This window comes from Cheilinus undulatus, linkage group 8 (genome assembly GCF_018320785.1).
Source record: "Cheilinus undulatus linkage group 8, ASM1832078v1, whole genome shotgun sequence".
Lineage (NCBI taxonomy): Eukaryota > Metazoa > Chordata > Actinopteri > Labriformes > Labridae > Cheilinus > Cheilinus undulatus.
Window position 1 is genome coordinate 45,366,111 of NC_054872.1, and position 13,511 is coordinate 45,379,621.

Below are 13,511 nucleotides of genomic sequence, written 5' to 3' on the forward strand. Positions count from 1 at the left end.
TCACATTAGATCAGACCGGTCTCAGCAGATACGCAGAAGCCCAGGTATCAGATCAGTATCAGAGCTCCAAAAGTTGGATTGGTGCATCACTAATCCAAAAGTGATTACATGTGGGTTTGTTTTTTCTTTTTTGGGGATCATGCCAATCAGTTTAAGTCCTCCAGCGGCCAAGATGGTGGTGGTAATGCTTTTAAAGCTATCTGGCTGCCTCAGACACTAGAAGAACAAGAATACAGGGAGTTCAGTTTATGTATAAGCTAATACAAACATTTTTAAGGGAGGCTGACAAGTTGGTTGGTCCTTATCTTTTTGTTGTTACTGTTGTTGCTTTAAATTATCAGGCTTGAAGTGAAAAGGGGTCATAGAAAGTCTACTGCACCAAACTTAAGCAGATATACAACCGGTGTTGTTTGTTAGGGAGAAGGCATAAATACTTGTGTAAGATAAACTCACAGGAAAGCAAACTCTAAATGTCTTATTGTTGTTTTCAGTGTGTTTGCATTCAGCACTCAATCTGAGCTGAAGAAAACACAGAAAAAAACCCTCCCTATTACTATTTAATTTAGAAGACTTATTGTAGCAATACAAACTTAGCAAAGCAAACATTTTACTGCTGATGTGCTGCATCTCACATCATTTGTACACTTTAAAAATCAGGCAGCTTCTCTGTGTTTTTGTCCCGTGGTTTTGAATGGATGAGTACCAATATATTTCAAGTACAGGGCTGCAAAATGGTTATGGCTAAGACTGAACTAGTGTCATAAATTCGGCTGCTTTGCCACTTCTATCTCGCCAAGTTGACATCAAATGCACTTTGGAAGTTGTGCCTCATCGCTCTGACAGCGCCGCAGTGACAAAGACACAGCAGATAAACATCCTCCCTGGAGTGTCACCTCCTGACAGGGCGAGGAAAACTTCCAGGAAGACGAAACTGGCAGCATGTTGAGCTTTTAACAACACATAGACCTCTCCATCAGTACCCCTTATTGTCACTCTATGGACATGTTAGAAACAGTTTACTATAAAAGAATCAGTACTGCTAACATTCAAGTCAATTTCTTTGAAAAAGACCAGTTATATGGTAGATGATTCACAGAGGGAAGGAAAAAATCAAACCTTGCCTTCACATTCACATTAAAATATTCTTACTCACTTGCGTCCTACAGAGCTGCCATTCCTGTGTATGCAGATCACCTCTCTGGTCTGGTATCCCACTTGGATATCCCAGAATGGACTCTCTTGCCGGTTAAGGCGATTTCTGGTTCGTTTCTTCTGGATAAGCTCCCTTGTCTCTGGGTCTTTGACTCCTGTTCTCTCCCTAAGCCCCTGGCCTTTACCTCTCCTGCGCTTAACTTGCCGTTCTGTCCGAGTTTGCGGGAGAGTACAAAGGTCCCACGGTCCAAGCCTGAGACTGTACATGCCCTCTGGACCTGTGCAAGGCCCCAGTTTACAAGACTGGAACTCAGTCAGGTTTGGACAAACCGAACCTCCAAAAAGTGGAGGAACAAGGACGCTACGGACCCTGTTCTTGAGGCCTGTCCCACACGTTTTGGAGCAGGACGTCCATGGTGAATACTCAGACACCACGCAATCCTGAGGGCACGGGATCAAACATGCCTGCTCCAGGCGAGGCTTGGGCTCAAAGTACTCGCAGATGGCATCCTCTGCTGGAGACCCATCTGAGTTGAGGACGCAGCCCACCTCCCGGGTCTGAATGCCCTCTTCGCCTCCGCTGCATGTGAAAGGCCGCAGGGCCCCAAAGGTCCTTCCTGAAACTGGCATGCACTCATTCCAAGCACCCAGTTTCCAGTCGTAAAGGTCCTTGTGCCAGTCGCACACACGGAAACAGTTCCTCTGGTTGGAAGGGCGCTGGCTCTGGTCACAGTTGGTGTGAAGCGTCGTCCAGCCGTCCACATGGGCACACCAGACTGCTCGGCTTTGGCTGCCACCTGGGCCACAGTCGCTGCCCATGCACCGCCCCCATGGACCTGGGAGATAGATGAACAAGCACATATTACAATATGACACAACAGACCTTTAAGTTTCCGATGCAACCCTTAGAAAGAGATTAAAATATTCTGTTCTTCCTCAAACAGCCTCCATGTCTTCAGATTTATTCTGTGCTAAGAATGTCTGCTTGCTTTCAACTCTTAAATTTCATGTGCTCATGCTCAAACCATTCTCCTCTCATTCAGGCTGTGTCCACTTAGTTGTGAAACTACCCCTCTGATTTTTATCTGAGAAAGTTTCAGAAGCACACAGAGAAAGTTTCTCCCACATGCATATAAAGTTTTGAGCAAGCGCAGAAAAACTTCATATATGTGCAGGGGGTGTTTCCCACAAAAGTCGACAATGTTTCCTAGGCACACAGAAAGAGTTTCCTGTGCACACTTAGAAAGTTTACACACACATGGAAAAATAAACTTTGTACCAAGACAAAGTTATTAGTAGAGGCATAGAAAGTTTTGTATGTACCAAGAGAACATTTCCTACGCATGCAGAGAAAGTTTCAGGCTTGTATGGAGAGGATTTTGAATGTGTGCAGAGAAAGTTTTGTAATTATCATATGTGGAGAAAATTTCGTACAAGTGCAAAGTTTTGATTTTGTGCAGAGAATGTTTTCTACATCAGCATGCAAAGTTTTATAAATGTGCAGACAAAGTTTTCAGCCAGTGCAGAGAAAGTTTTGCAAGGCCGTAGAGAAAATTTTGAGTTAATTCAGAGAAATCACAAGCTCAAGCAGAGAACGTTTCATACGGACGCAGAGGATTTTTTTTCATTCACCCACAGAAAATAATCAGAGTGGCAAGTTTCTCAAGCAAGTCAGGCAGCCTGAATGGGAAGATAGTGGTTTGAGCAGGAGCAAGTGAAATTTAAGCAAGCAGCTAAAGATTTAAGAGTGAGCAGACATTTTGAGCACATACAAAGAAAATCTGAGCCCGTTTTGAGCACAAAGACGTTTTAAATGCATAATTTGGAGAAAAATCTGAGCCTTAAATCAAAGAAATGCTCTCAAAACTTCAAAATGTGCTCTTTAGGGGCGTATGGATGGCCTAGCAGTCTAAGGCGCTACCCATGTATGTGGGCAGCCTGGGTTTGAATCCGGCCTGTGGCCCTTTGCCGCATGTCTCTTCTCACTCTCTCTCCTGTTTCCAACTCTGTCCACTGTCCTCAACTATCAAATAAAGGCACAAAAAGTCCATAAATCTTAAAAAAAAAAAAAAAAAGTGCTCTTGAGTGTTGCAACAATGATCCCATACTTGAGCTCTTATAGCACTTTTCTAGTCATCTGACTTCCCAAAACACCATTCACACCTAGTTATCCCACATTCACACACTGATGGTGAAGGCGGCTTTGTAGAGTGGCCATCAGTATTAGCTAATACCCATTCTAATGCATCCATACGCATTCACATGCTACTGACACAACAGTGTGAGCAAATCAGTGCTAAGTTTCTTGCACAGACACATCGACATTTGACTGTAGGAGCTGGGGATTGAACCACAACCTTCTGGTCCCAAGATGACCATACCTACTGAGGAATGGTTGTTTACTGTAGTTGCCATGGCTGTGTTTGTTGTGCTTCCTCTTTCAGTCAGTGCTTCCTTATTACATTCCATGTAACAATCCTGCTCACGCCTGTTTGCCTGTAGTCAGTGCTGCCCCCACACAAAAGGATTTCTAATCCTAAATATTGAACATTTAGTAGTGGCAACCACTCTTAACACGCCTCACACCGCAAGAAAATCTAGTAAGAAAATGTGTTAAAACATATGACAATGGGACCTTTGTTGGCTTAGGTCAGAAGGGGTGGAATCTGACCCATATGTGCCCTGCTTAAGGTATAGTACTTGATGTAATAGAAAACTGCTTTTATAAAGGCGAAAAATGTTGCCATAATATTATCAGAACAATGACTGCACAAATTAAAAGGTATAATCTTGGTGCCCTGTTATGGATCATTTAGAAGTAATTGCCAGAATGTGATCTGAAAAGCTGCTCAGAATGAACAAACATCTTTAAGCACAACGAAAACCATCCAAATCATGTACAAATTTTACTGTGCCTCTAAAAGAGAAATATATATTATACAAGCATCTATTATTCAAACACTTCAAGCAGTCCAACACTAAAGAAAACTGCAGCGTTTACATAAGCTGTTGTTGCAAAGTGAGGGAACGCAAATAATGCATCTTCAAGGATGACAGAGTCAATTCACAGACTCCTCTAATGTTGTCCTTGATGTAAAATGTGTTGAAAAGCTGTTGGCAACCCACAGCAGCTGATGTGTGAGTGCAGAAAATGTGTCATATTCAATAAAAATAACCTGTCACCTTGTTTTGTGCTGAACTCCAGTTAGACACAACTCTTCGTGCAAAAACGTCTAAGTGCTACGGGACGGAGGGATGAACAGGCAATACAAACACAAAGCGATCAAAATAATGTCTGAAAGCCAATTTACAGTAATCTGAGGCATTTATCAAACTCTATTGGCAGGCTGCAGGAATCGCCACAAACATCAATAAAACACATTTGTCAAGACACAAGTCTCTGGCAAAGCCCACTTTTATCCTCTCATGCTAATTGAAGCAGGGATCCAACAAACAGTCCTCCAACAAGACTGAGTAGCCTCATATTATCATCCATCATTATACATAAGAAAACATTTGTTCTAATTAGCACAGAAAATATCAATACTTGGCTGGAGTACAGATTATTAGAGCAGCTTTAAAGGATAAAGCTTGAATATTCCATATGATGTTTTTTTTTTTTCCTTTGGCTGTCAACAGAGCCAACAATGAATCCATCCTACTATCTGAGCTCCGTATTGTCTGTGTTTCCAAAGCATGATGTAACTTGTTCCTATGGGCCATAGAGCTCCACTGTGGTCCAGAAATTATTTATAGCACATCAATGGGCCCCAGTGTGAAGTGAGTGGCATGTGCTTAAACTGCAATGAACACAAGTGATGTAGTTTACGGACAATAAATCACACATACACTTACAGCTGCAGCAAACGTGGACAAATGCATGAAATATGTTTAAATCAGCTTCTAAAAATAGTCACTATTGGGTGTAAAATATGCAATATTCTTGCTATTAAGATAGCAAAAATCAAAAACTGTTACTACTATTATAACCGGTACTACTACTAATAATAATAATTATAATTATTATGATGATAACATAGTCATAATAGCACATACAGCAATGGCAACAACCACAACAATAGAAATAACAATGAAAATAATCAAAACAACAACAAAAACTACAAACAAGAGTGGTACAGATGGCCCTGTGTGTGGATGGTCCGCGTTCAAATCCATCCTGTGGCTACTTTAAAGTCCCTGTAAAGTGAAACCCAAACTTTCTGTAACACACTAGATATGTTGGAATAAGTTTGCTGTACACAGCAGTGACTGAATTTTTTATTTAAACCGTTAAAAAATGTTCACCTCTCTCCTGGCTTGGATTAATTTGAGCAGGGCAAAAACCCTGAGCCCATGACATCACTAGTATTGATGGGGAATTACCCCGACCAAAAACATAAATTCACAGAGCAGTTCATCTCAGTGCAGTCTATTGTTAGCTGCTGTCACTGCCTTCATTGAACATTAACCAGCTGTTTGTTCATTGTGAGGCAAATTTTCTAAATCTATCTGCCACGGTGGCCTACAGATCATTATAACAGGGAGATTTGTGCCAGAAAACAGTAAATGTAACCTCCAGCTTCTGTCTCTGCTCTGGCACAGAGCCAGGTAGCTTTGTTCTGATCAGAAGCGTTTTTTAAAAACCTTAGGGGGTCGTATTTCTCATAAGTGGGCATGGCTTAAGCTCATTACACCATCAAGCCCACACCATCCTAATTTTTCATGATTTTAAACTTCATTTTATAAACTTAGAGATGTTTTTCAGGGCTCAAATTTGGCCTGGTGGTTCATGAAACAATGGCCTGTCATAAAACAGATCTAAAATAAAGATTTGTCTTATCATTTCACAGGGACTTTAAGGCATGTTTGGGCTAAAAACTGGCCGGTGTAAGGTGTAGATGTTGCAAGCATGCTGCCTGAGAGCACCATTGGGCAGGAAGAAGTACTGACATAGCCCCAGTCATGCTCTGGATGTCCTAGCATATCACCAGGGGCATGGAAAGATAATCTGTTGAAAATATGACAAAGTCCACACCTTTAGGGCGTAGTAAGGAGTGGATGTGGCAGGTAAGCGTGGCCTAGGGTACCATCCCTGTGCGTAGTGGGGTTGCCATGAGTCTCTGGTTGTGCTGTCGATGTCCCACAGCATGGCAGTCTCCAGGCATATTACCAGGGGTGAAAAGGCAGGGGCAAAAGAGATGGCTGCCTCGTGTGTGTTGACATTTAAGACTGTTGCATTTAAAACTTTTGTCGTTTAAGACTTTTGTTCTGTCTTAAACAAATGGTAACTGACTTCCTCTTTGGTTCAGATGGCTTTTACTTTGAAATAAGGAACTTCAGGAAGATCAAAGACTTTAACATGAACTAAACACAGAAAAAAGGAACATGGGGCACAAGTGGTCTAGTGGTTTGGGGCACGCCCCATGTATGCGGACATGGCTTAAGGCCCTTTACCCTGTTTCTGACTCTATCCACTGTCCTTCCTCTATCAAACAAAGGCACAAAAATGCCCAAAATAAATATTTGCAAAGAAAAAAAGGAACATGTAATGGATTGAAAAGGAAATAAGTGAACAGTAACAGGCAAATGTTTTGTATTACAAGGTGCAGACGACTCTTGACCTGTTTACTGAGCTGTCTGTGAGTGTTTAGAGCAGTGATATTCAACATGTGGCTCTGGAGCTACATGTGGCTCTTTTGAGATTTTTGTGGCTCTTTAATGTCTTAATTTTGAATATTATTCCCCCAGAAAACCTTTTTCACCATTTTTTGCAACTATCTAAACTACTTTTTGCCATTAAATACCACGTTTTTCCTTCTTTTTGCCTATTTTTGCCACTTTTTTCCAACTTTTGCAACTTTTATCTCATTTTTGCCCAGTTGAGCTACCTTTTGCCATTAAATACCACTTTTTCCCTAATTTTCGACAATTTTTGACACTTTTTTTTTTTGCAACTTTTTACCAATTTTTGACACTTTTATTCCATTTTTACTCTTTTCACCATTTTTTCTCTCTATTTTCTCGCATCTAAGCTACCTTTTGTCATTAAATACTACTTTCTTCCTCTTTTTTGCCTGTTTTAGCCACTTCTTTTTGCCACTTTTGTCCCATTTTTGCCCTTTTCACAATTTTTTCTCTCCATTTTCATCCCTCTAAGCTACTTTTTGTCATTAAATACCACTTTCTTCCTCTTTTTTGTCCATTTTAGCCACTTCTTTTTGCCACTTTTATCCCATTTTGCCCTTTTTCATCACTTTTCACCTGTTTAAGCTACCTTTTGCCCCTAATACCACTTGTTTCCTATTTATTGCCCATTTTTGCCACTCTTGACTGCTTTTTGCCCATTTTAGTCACTTTTCAATCATTTTTGCCACTTTTGGACCATTTTTTGCCACCTGTAACTCATTCTTTTGCCACTCCTCCCCCATTTTTGCTACTTTCTGACCCTTTTCACATTTTCCTCCACATTTTCGCCCCTTTCCACCCATTTTTGTTGCTTTTTGCCTCCTTTAACTTATTGTTATTGCTACTACAAGCTTTTTTTGCCACTTTCACCACTTAGATTGTTGCTCTTGCAAAGGTATTTTTCAACAATTTGGTTCTTTGGTTGAGTACGGTTGAGTAACACTGGTTTAGAGATTACATTAAAGAGCAGTGGTGGACTTATTCTACATCACTGTTTCTGCAGGGAAATGCTGCAGTGGCTTAACTAATGTGTGCTGAAAGGGTAAATAATAGCATTGGTGCAATTTTACAAAAATAATGCACTAATAAGTGATGTTAATGCAATAATGCTGCCAGTCCTAATTGTGATACTGATGGTTTATTTACAGCACCATTCTGACATTCTTTCTTGTTATATTTATCACCAACTGCAGCAAATCTCTGCTGATGTACAGTATTATGTCTGTTTTAAGCTATTTATACTTCCTTTATGTGTACCTTTGGGATATTAAAAACTAGAGGTTTCAAAAACTCTCATCCCCCAGTTCTGTTAGCTTAAAAAACTTCTGTAGGTGCTATAAATACAAACACAGCTCCCACACACTGTGATCTGCACACCCTGTTCCATAATAAAACTTTTGGTCACACTCCTCCTGCTTTGCCCTCAGTAACTCTTCAATTTGAGACTAAAGCTTCTATGGAGTCTCATTTTGTGTTCCTCTGCAAAGAAAACTTGACTCGATGGAAACTGTCTTCACCCAGTCAGCTGGTGTCTCTGCAGGCTGAAAAACACTAATTACCACCGGCTGCCTGAGTGCAGACTGTTATCCAAAAGCTATTGATACTGCACAGGAGAAGAAATCAAAGTAACTGGGCAGCTTCACTTCTCACCTCACGTTAACCTCCGAGGTAATTGATTATATTCGAATGTGGCCTCAGGCCGATTGGAGCCTTTGTGGGCGATGGGTTCTGGGTACGTGGGGCAGCTCATGTTAACCTGCGTCCATGCCTGGCAGGAAATCAGGGGCAGATTTCTGGCATTGATTGCTTCTGATGAGGCAGCTTGTTGCCTCGTCTCTGATTTCAGCTGCTGATAAAGCTGACATGGTCTTTCTTCTGTCGACAAATCGCTGCAATCATAAGAGCCTGAAAGATGATTCTAAAAAGTCACTTATCAACACACTCCATCAATGTCCACATCATCAAGCGATTTCAAGGTTTTCTGGACTATCTATGGCTTCAAATCGCATTAAACTACTGTACATTTACTCCTTTTGAGACCCTCTGGTGTTTGAGAATGAGATTCAAAGGGTAAACTATATTTCACAGGCTCTAGATGATTCCTCTAAGTTTGTCTGAGTCCATAAGATCTATGTGATGTTTATTTTTAATCCAATGATAGAAAAAGGAGACTTAGAAGGCCTGCCTTCACGGAACAAACTGATAAAGTCAGAGCTGATATAGAGTTTCCAGGTGGAAGACGAAATGCGGCGAAGAGGATTTTTCATCCAAAACCTAAGAGGAAGTAGAATCAGATAGATTCCCCACTCCTGAAATAAAATACCTCACACCCAAATCTAATCCATTCTGACAAAAGTTCACAAAGACAGTTCTCTGGCTCAGGATGTGGAATAAAACGCTCTCAACGAAGAATGATCACAAAGCCTGGCCGTGTATAACCTGTCCCACTATATCCTTAATCTTTTTCTCATTTTGAATTAATCTTATCCTCCCTCATATGCCCTTTATCACAATTTTGTTATGTAAGACCTTTGTTGCACTGTTTACATCAAACTTGCTCTTTCCTCCACATGTAAATCAATGCACAGGCCCTGATCGCCTTCAGCGAGCGTTTCAATATTACATGAGGCCTGACAGGACCATTTGATATGCTGGAAACAAACTGTGTTTCACCTCCATTTATCACATGTTTTAGCAGGAAGTAATCACAGAGTTATCAATGACTGTCATGCTGCTCTGCATCAGGGGGCTGAGTTACAGAGACCGCCTACCCGAAGTCTTACATTAAGATAGGAGTCTCAATTTGGTATTACTGAAGCAAATCTTCACTTATTATAGAAATCCTATCTTATCTATGTTGGAAAAATGCCTAATCAAACTCTGTCTTTTATCTCTTTTAATGCTAAGGCTCACCAGTGAATGTAGTTTTTATTGTACACTGAAACGTTTAATCTTGACATATCTTTTGTGAAACTATGCAGCATTGTAAAAGTGTTTTGTAAAATTGCAGAAGAGCTTTCACTCCTTTACAGCAGTGTTTCTCTACATGGGGTCGGGACCCCATCGGGGGTCACGAGACACTGAAAGGGGGTCTCCAGGTGCCTTCAAAAAAGACAATTTTTTAAATGACAAATTTGCCAATTCACACCAATTTTGCCAATTTTAACACATTTTTGCCACTTATAACTCATTTTGTCAATTTTAAACCCTTTCCACCATTTTTTTCCTGCCAAGTTTGGTCACATCTAACCCAATTCTTTCCATTTTCTTTTTTCCTGTTAACCATTTTTACCCATTTTAACCACATTTCATTATTTTTTATTCTCATTCTTGCCTGTTTAACTCATTTCTGCTCATTTTTGCCTATGTAAACCCATTTTAACCAGTTTTAAACAATTTTTCCTCCCTTTTCACCAAATTTTTCACCCATTTTTGCCACTTTAAACCCATTTGGCTACTTTTTAATCCCCTTTGACCACTTATTTAATGCCTGTTTTTGCCATTATTTGCTTTTTTGGTACCACTTAAATCTAATTTTTGCCATTTCTGCTTATTTCAAAATCTGCTTTCAACAACTTTTTCACCAGTGTTTGCCGTTTTTAACCCATTTTTAAGAAGGCTAGTTACTACGGCACAAAAGAATAAAAAAACATATTTTTTTGTTTTTATAAGACTAGTAATTATTCAGGTCAAATATAAACTAAGGATATCACAGCTTAACTTTACAACTGACCATGATTTTCCTGACCTTCATGGTCCCCCACATTTGGCTGGGCCCCAGAAAGCTCTCCCATTTATCCCCCCTTATGGCAGACTTGTCTGGGCATGACTATTCCTGATTGTGCATGGCTGTGTTCAACCACCTTCAGGTACAGTGGGGGTCCCGGTCTCTTTATTTTGCCGGCTGAAAAGGTTGAGAACCCCTGCTTTACAGAATCAGATCCACAAGGAAGGCAGAGACCATCCTAAATGATCAGAGTGGACCTCTGTCTGGTGAAAACCTGCTCACAGATACATGGTACCATCATGTAGAACAAGACCACATAAGAGTTCATTTATTCCAGCCTCTATTGCCTCATTAAATACTTGATCTGATTTGTCCCTATAAACCAGAGGTCATCAACTCCATTTGCACAAGGGCCAGATTTTTCTTCACAGAAGCTTTGGGGGCTGGATGTTGAATTTTCCTACAATAAAATCAATATTCTGATGTGATAAACATTTTCTTGTAAAAACACTATTACCATTATTAGCATTTTGAGATGAGCACCTATTACCTAGGTCAGCCACAAGGGGGTGACTGAAATATTATAGGCTGCATAAACTGGCAAAATTGGGTTAAAAGTGGCAAATATTTACAAGATTGGTGGTGAAAAGAGGTAAATGGTTTACAAAAATGCAAAAATGGGAAGCAAGTGGTGAAAAAGAAATAAAAGTCTTAAATTTTTTTTTAAAAGATTCACAAATGGGCTAAACAAGCACAAATAGGCCAATAATACTAAAAAAAGGTTAAAGTGGCAAAAATGGTCAGATGAACTGGATAAAATGGGAAAAGTGGTCTAAATAGTTTTAAAGTGGCAAAAATTGGTTACTCATGGCAAAAATGGCTGAAAAATGGTAAATAAGTGGTCTAAAATGTTTTAAACTAGCAAAATGGGTTAAATAGGCAAAAGTTGGCAAAAAAGAGAAAATTTTAAATAGAAGTAGCAAGAAAGTTGCAAAAATGACCAGATGACTAAGATAAATTGGGTTAAAATGTGATATAATGGATTACAAAGATGAAAAAAATGGTGGAAAATGGGGAGGTGTTTTAAAATTCATGGCAAAATTGTTTAACTTTGGCAAAAATGGGTTAAACATGCAAAAATGGTCTAAAAAAACATAAAAGAATGGCTTTGTGTGGCAAAAAACTTGCAAAAAAGGATAATAAAGAACTAAGAAGGGGTTAAAATTGGCAGAAATTAGTTAAAGTGGCAAAAATGTGCTGGGAGTGGAAAAAGGGGCAAAAAATGAGCACAAACAGTGTTGAAAAGTGGTTAAAAAGCAGCACGAAAAACTTCAGAACCCTGTTATAGCCTGACACAGCTCCAAAATGAGGTAACTGTTAGCCTGGACACTAGCACCAATGCTAATGATCCAACACACATGCAGTGACATGATCAGTTAATCAAACTGGGGAGGGCCCATTCAATGGTTTTCAGGGGCCTAGACAATACTGTGGGCCAGCCTGAATTCAGTACAGGAATATGGATGCAAATCTGCAAGGCGGACTGAAGGCCAGGCTGCTAACATTGCTAATGTTAGCCACACTGCCAACAAAATGTAACAATGCTTGCTGGCATTAAAGTATCAAACAGCTATGCAGCATTTAAAATCAATGGCAGCTTCATTAGAATATGACTGACAGTTATAAACAGCAGGAAATGGGATACACAGTACGATTTTGGACTGTATTCAGCTGTGATTGCGAATTTGGACTTTTTCTGAGTGTTTTTCACTGTTAGACCAAACAGATAGTCTGAAATGAAGTTTTCCATCTAGTTGCTTGGAACTTCCCCAGTTGGGATGGTTGTCAAACTGTTGTATATCATGTTGATAGATCAAAAATATCATGAGGAGATTTTTTTGTAAAGGGCCCCAGGCCTTTAAGAAAAACCTTAACAATATTTTTTATCAGCAGAGATGCCTGATATTGCTTTTGTTGATAAGTCCATTTCATCATTCCCACTATTACATCACTGCTCTGATTGCTGCATTCAGCTGCTATTTTGTGGTAAAAAATCAAACAAAAAAAATAAACAAAGATTATTCCAGAGCATCAGTATGAAGCATCGAAAACTGCGTGCACAGAGCTGTGGCCTTTGCAATCTAAATGTAAATTGAGTTTCTTCATTCAGGGACAAAAATCATTCCTTTTTTGCATCTGTTCATTATTATAAAGGATAGTTTATTTACTGATAAACAGAAACTTTACATTCACGTTAGATTATATGCAAAACAGGCTGAAAGTGTGCATCACTGAGGCATATTTATGAAATTGCTATATTTGGGATAATATATATCATTCTTTCACTGACTGATGACCTGGCAGGGTGTATCACAGTGTTTATAAAAGTTTGGGACGAAAGGTAAAGAAAGTAAAGTGACCAGGATGAGTCACTTTTTAGTGAAAGGTGTCAGGTGTCATTGGAGTACATGAGTACTAATTTACTGTAAATGAGACAAACTCATTTCCCTCATCAGTTAATCTGCCAATTAATTTCTAAATTGGCTGACTAGTCATTTGATGTAAGAAAATATTGAAAGCACAGCCAAATGCTCATTCCACTCTCTTAAAATCCAAGGTGAAGTGTTGAACAATTTTGCTTAATCAGTCCAAAACCAAGAGGGATCTGATTCTAATTAAAAAGGGTGGCTGAAAACTCAATTTCCAGCCATTTTTGCACGCCAGGTTTCCCTGACAGTTACAAAAACAAACGCCCCTAATTACTCTGCACTTCAAAATTCAGTGTGTCAACATAGTGTCAGCTTTGATTGTTGAGATTAACCCTCCTGCACCCATGACATTTCTGGTTTGTTCCATACCAGCGTTTAGAAAAAATTGTGGCCGTTAACTGAGATAGTACGACTCCTCTGACAGTACACCAGATAATCCACTTAGAAGTGTGTATCTG

General features: G+C 39.7%; 1 protein-coding gene across 2 annotated transcripts in view; it reads right to left on the bottom strand.

The window, feature by feature from the left end:
* Positions 1–13,511, bottom strand: part of LOC121513348 (thrombospondin type-1 domain-containing protein 7A) — a 365,219-nt gene that overhangs the window by 251,548 nt on the left and 100,160 nt on the right. For both annotated transcript variants that reach the window (XM_041793044.1, XM_041793043.1), the window contains exon 2: positions 1,154–1,988. In XM_041793044.1, the coding sequence (XP_041648978.1) occupies positions 1,154–1,988 (835 nt within the window). The remainder of the gene's footprint in view (positions 1–1,153; positions 1,989–13,511) is intronic.